Consider the following 18028-nt stretch of genomic DNA (forward strand, 5'->3'; position numbering starts at 1 on the left):
GTTTAATTAGCATTCGTGCAAGTTTTGTAAATAAATCGCAAAATTGGCAGCACTTGGCCATGCATTACATACGTCATGTGTGGTGTATGCGAGCATTCACATCGATGTCTTGATTGAACGAATTTGAGTTGCACCGTTCACATAATTTGCCTATGATTCGCCTCTCACTCGTTTCCACCGTGTACCGTTTACACACACCCGTTCGATTCATTTTCTTATTATTATCAGCGTATGCTGTTGCTGGCAGGTGTGTTGCCGCTATTGCTTACCTTCTGCATGGCACACTTCTTCGGTTCAAATCAAACCGTGTGCCAGTCTTAGCGAGATGGTCAATGAGTGAACAACAGTTTTAGTGATTGTTTCCACAGCAAAAGAATATCGGAGGTAAGAGCCAAATGAATGATTGAAAGAGAGCTAATATTTCTGTTGTGAGTCTTCGAACGATGATAAAAGAAGTGAAGTTTTTCTTTCGTTAAACCGTTTACACGGTGCAGTGGATTTGAAAATGTGTATAAACGAAGGAAAGAGTTGTAACAAACAAAATATAAATTCGAAATCAGAGCAAAATAATAAAACAAAACAAAAAATTGTGCATTTTACACACAACTGTGAAATTAAACGAAACCAAAAACAAATGCAAGCCTAACGAAGTGACGGCGAACTTCTTATTTGAGTGACGATTTTATACACTACTCTATTACAGGTTTCTTTTCCAAATCGATAGAGAGTGTAATAGTAATTATTTATCAGAAATTACTTTATGACACACCAAGAGCCTTGGCTCAAAACAAATCGACCACATGTCATAGAAGAAAAAGTATCTTTTTTAGAAATCCTTGTACGATTAATGATGATGACAGAACGGCGCTTTGCAACACACATAAATGAACGCAATTTTACTAAAGGGAATTATTTATTTAAATCGTACTGAAAATTTCGTTGATTTGCATATCGTAAACAAAAAGCAGCTTGAATTATTTAACCGATTAAAATCATTGCAGTTGAGATAAAATGTCACGTTGGATTCGGTCAAATGACCTCTAAACAATAAATAAGCATATATTGACAAATTTTCATTAATTTGCAACTTTTTTCAATACTGCATTGATGATAAAAACTTTTAAAAATCAGTATTTTTACGACTTAGTTTTTCATTGGAAATTAAGGTACCACTCTTAATTTATATGCATCCCATATGGGTTCGAAACAGTAATCTTCGCTTGTGGTATGTTTATTGATACCAAAAGCATGGCATGAGTAAATTGGTAGTGATCTGGAAATAAGGTCTCGTGATCCAACTAATAGTATGCATCGATGTAAATGAGGATGATTTTATGATCTATATCGTGCACACGCTTCATGCTCAAAATAATGTTTCCAGCGATGTTTTTTTTTTATATAAGTGCATTACTCCATAGACGATGATTCGTGATAGATTGTAACCAGATAAACAACGCACGAACAGCTGAAATGAAGAAATACGCACAACGGTCAGACACAACGGTTCCTAGGCATATGCGTAATTAAAAAGCGAAATTTAGTAGTCGTTGTTTTGTCTGTTCATTATGACCACTTTCAGCACGACTATTCTGCATTTCAGTAGTTTTATTGAGAGAAACATTTAACAATTAAATATACAATGTATACCGTTTCGTCCGTTGAAAATCTGAGAAAAAGTGATTATATTTTATTTAAAGTGAAGAATAACCGAAAGTAAACAAAATCTGGACAATCAACTCTCGAAGTGATGAAGAGGTAAAAAAAAATGACAGAGAAGATAATATAAGGGAAAGAACAATATTTTCCAATGAGAAAGAAAGAAAAAATGTGGAAAATAGTGAATTAATTAAAAGTCAACAATATAATACCAAGACGGTGTATGCGTCAAGTAAAAATAAATATTCACCGTTCGTTGGCATGATCAACATCAACGCGTAGCTCCGGCTCAAATATTTGAAGAAATGACAAAAATTCAATATACAAAATCAACACATAGACGTATGCGAACACAAGTCTCGCGCACCGCATACAGAAAAAAAGAAAGATTTCAACGCGACCAACGACGACTAGTCAGGCAGGCTAGTTCGAGATTTAATAAAAATACATTATAAAAAAAATAACAATGATTGGAAAAAGAGGCAAAAAAGAGAGCCGTTTAGGCAGTCAAGTATGACTAAATTTGAATTTTAATTCACATTAGCACTTTGGCAGGAAATATCTGTGTGCATTATAATCGACAATGTGGCCAGGCAAGCAGCCAGCTAGCAAAGGCAAGCAGCAACGCCAATCGTAACAACAAAACCATTCACAGAAACAGAGAAACAAAGCTATTGGGTTTTTTTTTCATATGTATATCATTTGACCTAGATTTTACCGTTTAAACACTTTTATTCGTTTCTTCTCTTTTTTCTACGCTCTTTTCTGTTCATTCATACATAAATATTTGTTCATCTTGATTCCGTGTGTATATATACACACTTTGATCGAGCGCACACTTCAGAAAGTTTTATCAATTTCACATTCTGTTATATTTATTGATTTGAATGTTGTTTCGTTTTTCGAAGTCCGTGTACATTGAAATCGTTTTTTCTCTCTCTTATATTCATGCCATTTCTCTTTCCGTGTTTATATTTAAAGAATTTTGGGCCGCACCTTATACACCAGTAACGAAGAAGTTTCTGAAAACTTTCAATTTGCTCGAATTTTCGATGGTGCGCTTTTTTTGCTTCTTTTTGCGCTGATCTTCGTTAATTATTATGATTGGTTGCCGTTGATCATCGATCGTGTAATTCTTTCACTTGTACTTTTTCCGTCCAGTGGCCACACTTGTGTTATTCGGTTTTCTTTTGCATGTTTATTGTCTCACATTAATCGATTTCTCAATTTCATTCCATTGACCATCGTCGATCCGATGAGAATCACGAAGAAAAACCATGAACAACAACGAAAAACAATTAAATGCAATTGAAAAAAGTTCAACTTCGCTTTTTATTGCCAGTATTCACACACATTTTTCTAAAAAATGCATTCTCAACACGATCACATTAATGAAGATCAAAAACAAAGAAAAAAACAAACACCCAGGTAAAGTGGAAAAAAAGAAACTTAAGAGTACGGTGTTGATTCACAGTAATTTCCGTGCTTTAATGATCTCATCAGCATTTTTTTCTGCATTTGAAATAAGTGAAATTATGAAATTCAACGCGATCATAAAAAATATATGTATTATGAATCAGAAGAGAAACGAATTTTATCATTGATATCGGCAAAAAATCAGTCGGCATTTGTCTGATTGGATTTTTTTCTTCTTAAAAAGGTCATCGACGACAATGAGACATTGGCAATTGAAAGTGAAGCCTAAAACAATTAACCAGGCCAATTGTAAATATCGTTTTTGTTTGGCATTTAGTTATTGAAGTGAGCGACAAAAAACGTTGATTGAATGATTACGATAATAATTAAGTTATGTGATTGGGATGGCCTAATAAAAGGTTTCAATTAGCAGTGCACAGCATGAAATCGATGTTAAGTGGAATTCGAAGCGTAAATTGATGATTATGATGATATGCGCATGGGGTGCGCAATTGTTGATCGAATTGTGCACAAAGGTCGCATTGTTAAAATGTCGGAACCTCTTAGCGAGTTCATTTCACAAAAAAATGAAAACGGTGAAACAAATCGTGAAAAATAACGCACATTTCAATTTCTTTCAAGGTCTTTTCGTTCAAACATAAATCATGCCGAGTGTGTATGATTGATCAATGCACAATGGTGTATAGTTCACATGGCAATCACCTGAGGAAACAGTTTTTTTTTCTCACTCTTCTCTTGAACTGATTCAATTCGGGCAAATGAACTGCACTCATATGCGCGATGAAATAAATTGAATTGTTTGAAAGCGAATTGAAATTTATGAATTAATAAACCAACATGAGTTGGCATGCCACAGTTATTTATTATTCATCTCATGGATGACGGCCTTGCCGTACCTTGATTTACGGATGCATTTTTCTCGGGTTTTTGAGTGTTACCCATTTGTTTTCATCAATGTTTGCATTGATTTCGGAAAGATGCTGAACAATTATTCGTTTAAATCTAAGTCAAATGCATAAAATATGACCTTCAGCATCTTTTATGTTGGCATTAGTGCGATGAGAAATATAATATCTTTGATATTTCTTAATTAACAAATTAATTCATGTAACGAGCAAAAAAGACATTCAAAAGCATAGCTGAAGCGACAGACAGTGCGTATTTCACAATTGGTGATGATGTGATGTCGATCGAAATCGAATCAAATTCGTTTAAAACGTTCGAAACATTTATCGAAACGATTTTGGTTTGAACTCGATTTTTTTGCAGGGTTCCCGAGTTTGCGGCGTGAATTTTTATCTAATATCTGCGCTTTCAACAATTTTATGTCGCAATCGAATTGGTCAAAAACTTATTCGAACATAATTTTTTCATTCAAAACCGAAATGATGAATAATACCGTTGGATGCCATAGACACGAAACCGTAGCCAATATGTACATCACGGCGTAACATGAATATTTCATGTACGTAATTTGAAACCCATTTGCAGTCACACCTATTTAGCATAAACATTGTCAACAATTCGTGCCGAAGAAAGATATGTTGAACAGCGGGACGTCATTTTCTGTTGTTCTAATGCACTTTCTAAAAAAAACCTTACCGTGATGACAGTTCTTTGCAAACTTTCATCGACTTAAATTCAACGATCACTGTGCGTGGCGTACAGTCACAATGAAAATGAATCTGGCGATCGATCGCTGCGCCGTGCATACATATGTGTTTTGATCGCTTTTATGACAACCAATCGAATGAAGTGGGCCTAATGATGTCAGTAGGGCATCATAAATACATTTTTCTTCAACATTTTCAAACCTCATATAGGTTGATTTTGTTTTGTATGAAAATCAATGGCAACGATGACTATTTATAAATCTTTTCACCCAAAATGCGCACCGTACGTGACAAACAATACAAATGAAGCTGGTGGAAGAAATTTGCATACACAGTTATAAGATGTTTTATTATCACTTTTATCAATAATTCACATTTTCACGGTTGATTTGATTCTAAATATATTTATGAAACGACAAGTGGAGAAGTGAAATTATACGGTGTATTCACCTTTTTCGACACACACACACACACAGAGAGAGAGAGAGAGGGAGAGAGAGAGAAAAACAACAACAATAAGCACCGTTTGGATTTTTTTCTTCTCTTCGTTCAGAAGAAAGTGACCAAACATGAAATTACCGGCGATGTTGCTCGTCGATCGCCTACATTGAAGACGCACGTTAAATAATGCATGAAATTACTATGCCTTTTCCTATGCATGAATCTTGTGGAACGATATTGTTTTATTTTCTCTAAACATCGTTTTCATCAAGGTTTCAATTCGGTTGTTTATCGATTGAATGACCAAGTCTAATGCAAAAATGTTTGTTTTAAATCGTTTAAGCTGTATCAAGTGTAATATTTACATATTATAATTCGATGACTTGTCAAAATAGATCGACGAAAAAACGTGAAGATATCCAAAATCATGCACACGCGCATTTGATAGTATTTGATGGTATTATGGAAACTCAATTCGTAACTGGAACAAAATTATCATTTCATGTAAATTCAGGCGAATGAAACGGAAAAAAATCAGACAGTGACACACGTATATTTCGTCTCCTGCAAAAAAAAATGCCTCGATCCGGTTTTTGTATGAGATTTTTGTTGAAACAAATTGATCGGTGAATGTATGACCTTGAGTAAAGCAATTTAAATGCAAGCAGCTACATGCAGGCTGCAACAATTGTTGGCGTTTTTATATTGCTGCCCAAAGTGATTAACATTTGTTTACCGTTTTTTTTCACCTTTGATAAGAGTCAGCCCATTTTGTTTACAGTGCGTTGGTTTAATGAGTGATTCTTTCTTCTTTTTTTTTCTTCAGAGAAAAAAGGAACAAGCCGCAAATGCAGTTTAAGTTTCGAAATATTTTGGTCATATATGCCATTGAAACAATGCGCTGACATTTTGATAAGCGTTTTTTTTGTGGGAGAAAAGAGAATGTACGCTCGAAAATGGGTTTCACATTCTTTCTGTAGATGTTGTAAAGAAAAAGTAATGGCATTGAAACAAATGACGGATTGAAAAATCAGACATAAAAATGGTAACAGTTTTGTTCAATAAACAGTTATGACTTGGCGCATGCAATTCCAATAAGAAATGAGCCACTTTTGCATCTGTTTTGCGTGTTAATAAACCACAATTGTGTTATATCTCGTTCGAGTACCGTTTAAACGCTCGAATGTTTCAAAACGACTTGTCAAAGAACGTTCTAATACATTTTAATTGCATCTCACACCGCTACTTAAATTGTTCTCGATCTTTTCAACATCAAATCTAGATAAAAACAAGGCATCCCGCAAAGCCAACCAGTTGAATGCATAATAATTGTTGAAATCTCTGTAATTCATACAACGTCCACCTTGAGAACGAAAAAGTTATTATTCTTTGAAGCGTTTAACGCTGTGTTGTTGTTTCGTTTCTTTTATTATTCGTTGGCTTCGAAATGCGACCACATTTTTCACTAATAAGTGGAACAACTTTGAACTCCCATTATGTCGGTCCGTTTTGTCATTGGTTAAACCATGATTTTATGCTATTTCATGTGTAATGAAAGATGCACTTTTTCCTCGTGCTACATAGCAATGGGACACTATGCAGAAATGTATCGAAATCAAAATGGTTTGCGTTTATACGACCATTTATGTGTAATTGTTTTTTTTTTCTTTCAAATTGGCTCAAGTCATAACCATAGGCACGTACCAATGTGAAACACTCATCTGTTGGTTCAGCAGCAATTTTGAATGCACAAATGCTTAGCGTGCAGAACGCGTTGTGCGTATATATTATTAAATTGCAACACATTCAACAAACGGAAAACCGGTGCATTAGTTCATCAGCCGCGTACATAATACAATTCATGCGACTTTTGATTGTTGCCAATTCAATCTAATAATTTCATCAAATCAACAAGTGTGTGCGCGCGCTCGTATACAACGAAATGGCTTGTCTGACAGCCACAACAGACATAGCAATAAAAAGAAATCGGCAATTGAGAGCTTAATTTGAATAAAAATTGTCCGTCGATTAAAGACTTATGAGACACACACATCAAAACATCAAGTGTGAGAAAAAAATACACAATTGAAGCACAACGCGACAAAATTAGATTAACGCCATTATGCTGAAATAGAGATTAGACAGAGAAAATTAGACAACGAGAAATGCGTTCACATATATCTTACTAAAAGTGCAAGTTTTCGTGGCTCTTATCCATTTTAGTTGCTCCAGCAAACACTTTGTGCGAATTCAACGCGAGATACAGCATTTAAAACAAAAGACGTGAATAAAAAGCGAGTTTCCAAATACGCAAATTAATTAGACAAATGAAATCATAACATTATTATACATTTCATATATGCACATGTAAAGTGTAATTTTACTTGGTTGTTCAGTCGAGCAAAAAAATAAATTTGAACCGAAATAGACAAAAGATGTTCACAGCTGATGCTGCTACACAAAACCATACACATTCGCTTTATTGCCGCATCAATTTATGTCTAATATATATTTTTTGTTGTTATTTGCTTCATTTAATTCATCTCAATTCAAAATACGAAAGTTGTTTTTTAGGCTAGTGATTATAATGAAGATTCATGCATATCACCAAAGGGAGTATTTCGTTGTTGTTTCGTTTCGCTGCTGCATTGAATAAAACTTATTAAATGGAAAAAGTGGAAATAGTAGCTCTCTCACGTATTCCATGCACGATTATGTATATGTAGCACTTACAATCGCATTTTAATTTAAAACTAGTGTGATATTCATTAAAATTGTGTAATGTTTTTTTAATTAAAGCAATTTTTTGCACATTTTTTTTTTATTTAATTTCAGCCCAAATCCAGTGATAAAGCAATAAGATTTATAATAAAAAAGTGTATTTCTTACATAAAAGGCCCCAAAGTGTGTTTCTGTGAAATAAATGTTTATAATTTGAAAAGGGGAAAAAGTGGAAGTTTTTTTTTCTTTCATCTTATAAAGAATAAAACAAACAAAACAAACAATTTTTTAATCAGCATTTTTGTACAAAGTTAAGCACAGATATTTTAGTTAATGCTCATAAAAGCAACCAGTGTAGCCAGTTCATAGACAACTTTGCACCGCCTCGAAATCTTAGTTTGGTGTAACATCGAGGAAAAAGACTTGTACGATTTTTTAACCAACGCAATCTACACATACAAAATCTATTCAACGTCAACGACACGCCTCATACGAAGTCTTAAACTGGAATTATATCGATTTTCGTAATCGATAATAAAAGCCAACGAACAACAACAACAACAACAGCATAAATCACACACGGATTTGGTTGTGCATTCGCCAACGAAGACTGAACAACCAGAGTGAAAAAGAAGCACCATGAAAATCATATTAGTCGGACTATTATTATTGATACATATGATCGGTGAGTAGTGTAAAAGACTATGATTTCATATAAAAATGCACACATTGCACCGTTCAATTTATATCTTATCGCATTCGTCTACTCTTCTTACTAATGACTACATTTTTGTAACATAATTGCTAATCTTATTCCACATTATGGCTATTATTTGCGATTCTATTTTTATCTCATTGAAATTAAAATTAAACTGTGTTTGATTGAACAATTAGGATTAAGTGAAAATTTCATCAACAACCAATCTCTGGCGATCTTATTCATTGTATGATAACATTGGCATGCTACATTAAAAAATGTTACATTAGTATTAAAATGACATGAAAACTAACCGTTAACATTTCATCCAATAACTAAATTGTAATATTCAAATTTAATGATCACAACATGACAAATTGTCTAACCCTGAATCATAAAAATAGAAGAACCGGGTTGACAGAGGCCAATCCATTTTAATGAATTATGTGAGAGGGTCTTATTTTGTTTCTGTTCTGGTGAATTAAGTTCATTGGCCATTGATTAACGCGTTCAGTGAATTATTTTAAGCCATTCTTGAACTAAGTGATGGGTATTATCGTTGATCAATTGCCTTTAATAATCGCAGAATTAATTTAATAAAAGATGGTAAGATACTTTCAGTAAATTATACGCTGCAGGTGCCATTTTCAGTAGTAGTAGTAGCGGTAAGAAGCGTTCGCTCAAGTGAATTGACGATGGCGCATGATGGTCGTGGTTCACGTTCGTTCAATGAATGCATTTTCATTTTTATAATGCATGAGAATTTCATGTTAAATCATCAAAACTAACATCACGATCAATTTAATGCCCACTGTTATGCACGAAAAAACCACATTTTTTGATCCGATGTAGTTTTGCTATCCAACTAACATTGAAGCTCATACATTGTATCGAAAAATGAATGGGTTTTGTTTACCCATGCTGCTCATGATTCCCTAATTATTGTCCATGTGGAATCGTGCAAAAAAAAAAACAACAATAATTGGCTTTGTGCATGAACTCTGTGGCCAATGGTAGACGACAAACCTTAACCTTAAGCCAGATAGCTATGTGCGCCACTGGAACTTCGCCAAATTCTTGCAATTGAAATAGGCTTTTGTTAATCAGTGTTTTTGTCAATGGACAATGTCGTGGTCAAACAATTCTATGATTGACGCTTGTTGTTGTCACAATGTTGTAAAGTAGCTTACGGCGATAACAATAGCACAATGAGCTTTGGCAATTGAAAATCTTATTTGCCAACGATGAGCGGCGAAATCATTTTTTTGGTCGGAAATTGGTGAAAACAACAAGCTCATTGTGATCTTGGCGATTTTTTTTGTCATTAGAAAATGAGAATAAGAAATATGATGATAAAAGATACATAGATGTGCTAATAATCAATGCCGTCGAAACCAAAATGTGGGTCAAACCAAATGAATTTGAATCATCGCCATAAATGCCGTCACACATACCATTGAGAAAGAGTAGACACGGTAAAAATATCTCAAAAAAATCACACCAATTTATAGTCATGCTTGCGTGGTGACACACTGAAAGCAATATACGCCATCATACCATTTTCAGTGGTTTCAATTTCAAAAGGTTTTTCACTTTTGGTATATTTGAGATATTTTCACTTTTCTGTGTCGATTCAAAACAAGAATGGAGTTAATGAGTCTTCCAGTCCGGTAAATTGGCACTTGACATGAAACTATTCGAAGTAAAATTGAGACGTTCTTTGGAACAGAGAAAAGAATATAAAATTCTATTTTGCGATTTTGACAACAAGTCAATCAAAAAAATGTTGAAAGTCAAGGACAGGTCACCTTGTAGTTGAAGTTTCATGGAATTGCTATCAATTGCGCGTGACATACGTAATTATATTCGGAAAAATCCGCAAACCTAATTATACAATATTGTGGTTGGTATTTTTGTGTCTCTTGTGTCTTCGCAAATTCCATAAACAGAAGTCGTATAAATCATTCATTGACCCAAAATGTTCAATCTTTGATGCATTTCACTTGTGTGAACATATTTTAACGAGGCGTTGTTTCAAGCGGTAAAATATTGACATATATATATCACACAAAGGTAGCTACGGGAAAGAAAAAAACGGTATTAAACAACAAGGTCATCTGTTGACAAAATGAATAATTGCTGCTATTCAGTGTCTATGCTTTGGATATTTAAATCTTATGAAATTATCGACACGTAAATCGATATCGAACCTTGTCACTGTAGTTTCTTTAAATGATATTTGGACCAAAGTGCGAACCCATTGCTTGAAAACATTTTCGAAAATCACTACACACAAAATTTGCGTTTGAAACGCAATAAAAGTACTCATTGTACAGATGAATCTATCAAGTACGCCTTCAATTCATTCCTTTTTATATTCAAATGATCGTCAATTGCTTAAAATCAACGTTCCGTTCTCAGAATAATCCATTGAAAATGTAAATTTCAATTGTTTAATTTTTAATTCATTGTTAAATCTAAGTCAAAATCGATTATTTGCAGTTCGATCTTCAAACTTCAGCATTTGCGCAATTTAAAAAGAATATTGCATAATGTTGGCCATTCACCACTTAATCACTTCTCATTAGGTATTGGCTATGGGTTGTTTTTGCATTTGGCAAGACACTGTAATCAAATACCGTCACTCATCTTCGATTTTCTTTTTGCATCGTCATCATTTCATAAATGCCAATAAACAGCTTCGCTGCTTATGTATCCGGATGCCAATACATAATCATATATTTGCACTTCGACAATTATATTTCTCGCTATGTTCAATTACCTCATTACGTCGTACCAAAGGCGACAATTAACAATCTATCAATTTGAACAATCAAAAACATCAATTAAATTGCGTGATGCCAATTTTAGTGTGACTCCTGATGTTATTGCTTTCGATTTTGGGTGTGCATAAACTGTATAGCATTTGTCAGAAGAAAAAAAAGTATATTGGCTGTAAAATGACATGAGCTGCCGTAAGCAAACTGGATCTATAGAGCTTGTTTGCAGACAAATTTCGAAAAGCAAATAACGTGATTGAAGTGATTGTTTACATACTATACCATATTTACAGGGTGTTCAGTGGTTCACTTACCTTTTATGACTTTGAAAACAATATTATTTACATGACCATATACAGCGTGAGCATATTCATTACTTCACGAATGTATTATATTGTTTCCCGTTAGACAATAGAGATCAATTGTTTTGTGTTATTGTTCAAGTGTTGACTTTTGCAATTGTTCAACAATGTTTTCCAGTTAGAAGACATAAATCAATCAATGAAACTTAATTCAATATGCAAAAGTCCCTTTGAAGAAAGTGTTATGCATGGGTGCAAAATTCAAGGGCAATTTTTACAAAACCAAAGAAGTGTTTTCAATTATTCAAAACAATTCACTCAGTGTCATATTGAACACACTGTACTTGTCGATTTTATTGCCGTCAATTTGGTCGATGCAGATAATTTAACGTGTACATTGAGTGGAGTTTCTTCTTCGTTTTGTTCGATAACAAATTTGTCATCGTGCAATGTGTCATCGGCGAAACGCATGCACTTTCTAAAAATAAGTGCGCTTTATTTAAAGCTCAAACTGAACTACTTTATTCTTCGTTTTTTTTCTTTCTGAATTCAAATGAAGTCATCGTCCTCGCGCCACACAAGTCACAAGAATTGCATATACGCGTCATCACATGTATGGTGGTAAGCGTTATGTTTTCTATTTAAAGCTAATCTAAACCTTTGTCGGTTCGGAAATTCAAATAGAGTACGGCTTTGTAAATTGAATGAGTGATCGTTGCGGCTTTTTTTTGTTGTTGTATTTGTGAAAGTTGATTGGATTGTCGTTGAATTTATGGTCAAGTATGTGTATATGTATTCAATGTTCGTTTATTCAAAACGACTCGATTTACACGTATATTTGAATAAGCTACACTTAAGTTGCTCTCATGTCTCTCTGAACTCTTTCTCTCCGTGGCACTTTTTGCACATTTCACCATAATAATTTATTTGCTCTTCGTTGCCATTTGATTACGGTCATTACATTATTGATGCACCGGCTAATGTGTGTAGCTTGATTTTCTTGTTAAAGTCGTTCGATGTGCATCGATCTAGAAGCAAGAGAAAACAAGTCGCTCAAACAAGTTGAGAGCCATTAGAGAAAACAACAAGTCATCAATCGGTCAATCGATTGAAAAGTTTTACTTGATTTTCATTTCGAAATTATTACGTTAACGCCAATTGAAGCAGAACCGATTTCATTGCATTGAAGAACGATGATGTCGGCGTCGTCAATGGATTACATTTATTAAAGACGATGTGATAATTGCCATTCTAGCGGTAGACAAATTGATGATGGTTTTTTTCTAATTTCATATATCATAATATTCATAAAGCAACCGATTGATCAATGAAGCCATCCAACTTGAACGAACGATTAAATTGTAATCGTTAAACGAACCAGATACAATCAATAAACCACTATCGATACAATGAATACATTATTGGCTAAGATGTTATTTAGACATCAATCTAACGAAGAGAACAAAGAGAAATTGTTACAAAGAAAGCAGAAGAAGACACACTATTTGGGTGAACACTTGACGGCCTTTTTCGTAGAGCGTTTATGAACAATGACTAGCGACTCAAAGCGAAATAAATCATCATTTTGATCAAAATCATAGGTCTATTATTCAAAAGATTTATTTCCTAAATGCATTAAGTGTGTGTACACTCAGTGAATATCACCCATTGTTTTGTCCATTTATTCGCACATTTCAAAAATACAAAACGATTTGCAATGGAAATCATCAACACATGAATTATTGCGCTTGAACGCCACATTGAAGCACTGAAAAAAATTTATTCAAAAACATGTTCATTTCTCATCACATCACCGTTTCATCTCACACTTCTCTCTCTGTGTTTTCCTTCTTTTTTATAGGTGTTCTACATTCGACGTGTGTATTTGAGTCTGAGTTCGGTTTCATATTGAATTGCAACTTTAGAAAATCGTCTTTGTTCCGTGTTAGAAATCTTGGAGGTGTTAAAGCACATTTTGGTTTAGGTAATTTAAATTTGAAATGACAAATGTGACTCAAAAATGTGTTTTCCATGAATCACATTCAATATTGACCGAACATACTATAAAATTCAGTGCTGGTTTACGTGACATTCAGTTTTTTTTAATTCAAACTCAAAAATATTCCCTTCAATGGCACTCAATCAAAAGTGGCTCGACTAAGCCAGTGTAAAATAGAAGCATGATTTGTATTAATGCGTTTTACGCACTAAATTAGCTTAAATCGAAGTTTGTACGTAATCGCAACCATGGGGCTTCGGGTATTTTGGTGAACTGCGATCAAATGTGAAACCATTAAACGAATCTTATAATTTTTCTATCACTTTTACTCTAAAACTATTTTTCTGCCTCACTCTCTCTCTCCCCAAAAGAAAACCTTTTGTCACCGCTTTCAAAATCAAAAAAACACATTGTAAATATATATCTATATTCGTCTGATTTCGTGTCTCATGTATTTCTTTCATTGTCAATTATATAATCGAAATTGTAAATTCCAAAAAAAATATTTCTTTTATCTCTCGGTGATCTCTGTGAACCATCTTGAAAATTACACAGTTTATAACCAGAAACAAAATAGCATGTCAAACGGTCAATAATTACACATATTTGAGAGACAAAAAAGAGAAAACATTTTTCATCGTCGGCATTAACATTTGAATTTTCTTTCCTTGTGTCGAACCAAAAAAAATGCATAACAACAAGGTTTTAGTGTCGGTGATGACCTCGGATTGGCCGAATCGCTGAACAATCTGGAAGGTGATAAACGACGATCGATCAGTCATGCGGACGCTCTGATTGCAACCAATAGCGTTGGTACGCTGCCAGCTTCGAAATTGCCTGTAAGTTGTTCGATTGATGTCTAATGACTTTTCATCTCATTCTTAATTAGCAATTTTGAACTGGCATTTTGAATTTGCCTAAATCAACGATAATAGCTAATTACCATTTTTTTGTATTATCAAGCAGCCACCAGCTGAAGAGAAACAAAGAGCCGTTCAGTCATTTCCATATCCATATCCTAAAAAGACAATGGCTATAATGCCAACAACAACTCGTGCACCAATTTTCTACAAACGAAATACACCGCAAGCATTGATGACCGAAGCACAATCATTACCGCTTGGGGTGCCCGCTTTTAGGCCATTGCAATCATCAGCCACAACCAATATACAATCGATGTTGAAAAAAACGAGCGAAACATCAGCCACACGCAAGTCAGCATTACATCAATATCCAGTGCCAAATTTAATGGCCGCCAATTTAACATTCATTCAATCGCAAATTGCCCAAGCAAATGGTGGTTCGATTAAAACGAATCCAATGGTCATATCACCGCAAGCGAATGCATTCAAAGTTCCTGTGCCCGCATTCCAAGCACTTCCATCATCCGTGTCGCGCATTACAACCGGACAAATTGTGCATGCGGACAATGAAATTCGAAAAGCAACGCCGGCCGTCGAACAATACTCCACTGTTCAACGAATTGATGTAAGTATTTTCAACAAAAGCGAAGATATACGGACGTTTTCCAAAACATATTATTTATATTTTAATTCCATGTTAGAAAGTTGAAAATTTCATTATATTTTTTTATCATATGCAGACAATCAATAGAAAGGATGATTTCGATGTTTCAAACCACAAAGCAACAAGCACTCAGCAGCCTCTACCCGAAATTGATTTAAAAGGTCATACTGTTGAAGAATTGGCTGCAGTGGCAAATGTTAGTGTTTCGGCCATTAAAAAAGCCATCGAATTACGTCAAAAACAATTGATGGCCGTACGAGATGAAATGGTACGTAACAAAACGCTCGAAGAGGAACTGAAACGAGATGAATTGATCGCCAAACAATTGGCCATGTATCAACAAGAACATCAAAAATTCCTGGCGACCAGCACCATTGAAGCACCAACAACCGCATCAACGACCACAACAACGACAACCGTCCGAACAACGACCGCAAAAAAAACAACACGCACTCCAATTCCACAGAAACTAACCGGAAAAGTGGCAACCATTATTCAAAGCAAGGTATTTGAGATAATTTTTATCGTTGAATTAATGATGCTTCGAAGATCATGAGATAAAAATGCGATCATATAACAAAATATCATAGTTTGCATAATTGATTTTTTTCTTGCAGGTGATGAACGCACCAAAAGAGTATTATCCGGTTGGATATGACAAGAATTTCGACGACAATTTCGCGACAAAGGTTGATTTACCACCCACCGCATTCCATTGCGGTGATCAAAAACATTTTCCCGGACTTTATGCTGACGTCGATTTGGGATGCATGGTATGTAAATATTTTTCGGTTTCAAACCGTCTCCATTTGATCATTGTCTCAGGCAAAGAGATGGGGGGAAGAGAGCTTGAAAAAAGCTTGATCGTTCTCCTCCAGTGCTACTCAAGCTTTATACTTAATATAAAATACTTTATCTCTCACTTGCAGGTGTTCCATGTGTGTGCGCTAACTGACGACGGACTTATTATGAAATCGTTTTTGTGTCCCGAAAGTACGCTGTTCGATCAAACGGTTTTAAAATGCAATTGGTGGTTCTATGTGGATTGTAAATCGAGCAAATCGTTGTACGATTCCAATTTGCCCGTTTCAAAGAGTTATCAATTGATGAAAGCGCTTACCTTTTTCTCGAACTTTAAAAATAAATCGAATGAAACCGAGCCAGCCGTTGATATTGGTGCGCTACAAAATTCGGTGCTGACCAAACGAAATGCCAAGAAATTAGAACCGAAAAACAGATCAAATTCGCAAAAAACGACGGTTAAAACGTCACAATCAACAACTACAAGTACAACGACAACAACAAGTACAACGACCCGCAAACCAAAATCGGATCCAAAAAAATCCGAACCAAAAAAAGATGAAAAACCGAACAAATCCTAAACATTATTTTCTGATTATTTCACGAAATAGTCGTGTTGAGTTAATTGGGCACTGTGTGATGTAGAGAACCATTTAAATTGTTATTTTCTCACTTTTGAGTTACGTTTTTTGTTTGTCAACACAACCATTATCATTTTGGTACAAATCATAGATTTGTATGCGATTGCCTCCACTCAATTCACTCAAGTCGCGTGAAAATTTATGATATAATTTTCGTGGGTTCCTGTGTGGTGAGAGACAGTTAAAATGCAGACACAATTTATTTATAATTTAATAATAATAATGCTTATAGGTTTAGTTTTTGGTCGAATGAAATTAATCATAGTTTCACACTCTCTCTCACACACGCGCGCACACACACACACACACATGTAAATAGGCGATGAAATGAATTTTTAGACATCCATCAAACTTAGACTTTCCATTTTTTTAATCCACATTTATCGAAGAAACAACACAAAAAAAATGAATGACCAATCAATAATTTAAAACAAAAATGCATGACTTCTTCGTATTTATTGTTTAGTAGTTTAAAAAAAGTATGCGTTGCGTCTTTGAGTCATTTACAAATTTAAGCTATATTTAGGTTTTTAGATCGAAGCACACACATACAATCCAATCATAAAAACAATTCTTAGTCGATTACTTCAATTCATATTGTTAGAGAACAAAAAATAATAAATACACATATTTCTTGTAAGTAGAAAAGTTGTTGTGCTTTTTAATTAAAGTCTTGGTTTTTTCTTATTCATTGTCAAGTTTAATTGTAGCTTCCTTTCACCAATTGCCGATTTATCATACCTTTCCAAGAAGTGAATTGCTCTTTGTGTCACCACGCAGAATAAATTTCATTTGATATTAATCTTGGTGTTATGAAAGTGGCCGATCTTCATTCCTGGTGACAGATAAGACAAGCGACGAGAAAACAGAGTACTTGCACTACACAATGCTATCGCTTTCTTTTCGTACGCAAATCTTGTTTCGTTGCATGCAAAAGATTCCCATCCAGACATGTAGCTGCATTGTGTTTCGCCATGATCAAGAAAGTGTACATGTTCAAATAGCGGTTTAGCATAAGAAAATCACACTTGCCACTGTGTACTGTGGATGAAGAGAAAGAGAACGGCAACTATAAATAGACGATGCAAACCAGATGCGAACGTAGTAACATGGTAAAATTGGGGTAAACGTGATCGAATTGTCTTAATGCGAAACATTTAACGGCATTGAAACTACTTCAAATGCACCAATGGCCGATAAACAAAGAGAATGCCAAGCAATTTTCCGATTCAATACCATCTACCGATGGAGAAAGAGATAGAGAGGCAAGCTTTGTGGATGCGTTTGTTTGTTTTCAATTTGATTTGAATCAAGTGCATGTATTCGAGCCGTACGTAACTTACCATATGGCCTTTGGCACCTGTACTTCCACATTGGCTGTAATCTTCATAGAAAGTTTCAAATTGAGAAGAA

General features: G+C 34.6%; 1 protein-coding gene across 3 annotated transcripts; it reads left to right on the plus strand.

Moving 5' to 3' along the window:
- Positions 1-292: 292 nt before the first annotated feature.
- LOC116346686 lies at positions 293-17218 on the plus strand. Of its 3 annotated transcripts, none has more exons than XM_031776872.1 (8): positions 293-384; positions 7983-8553; positions 13509-13631; positions 14349-14485; positions 14610-15134; positions 15250-15678; positions 15791-15946; positions 16103-17218. In XM_031776872.1, the coding sequence occupies exons 2-8, from the start codon at positions 8508-8510 to the stop codon at positions 16553-16555; spliced, it is 1869 nt and encodes a 622-aa protein (XP_031632732.1). In that variant the 5' UTR covers positions 293-384; positions 7983-8507; the 3' UTR covers positions 16556-17218. The 3 variants fall into 3 exon arrangements, with proteins under 3 accessions (XP_031632732.1, XP_031632733.1, XP_031632734.1); XM_031776873.1 differs by having other exon boundaries at positions 14613-15134; XM_031776874.1 differs by lacking the exon at positions 13509-13631.
- The last annotated feature ends 810 nt before the right edge of the window (positions 17219-18028 follow it).

This window comes from Contarinia nasturtii, unplaced genomic scaffold (assembly GCF_009176525.2).
Source record: "Contarinia nasturtii isolate CC-2019 unplaced genomic scaffold, AAFC_CNas_1.1 Cnas_scaffold_1627, whole genome shotgun sequence".
Classification (NCBI taxonomy): domain Eukaryota; kingdom Metazoa; phylum Arthropoda; class Insecta; order Diptera; family Cecidomyiidae; genus Contarinia; species Contarinia nasturtii.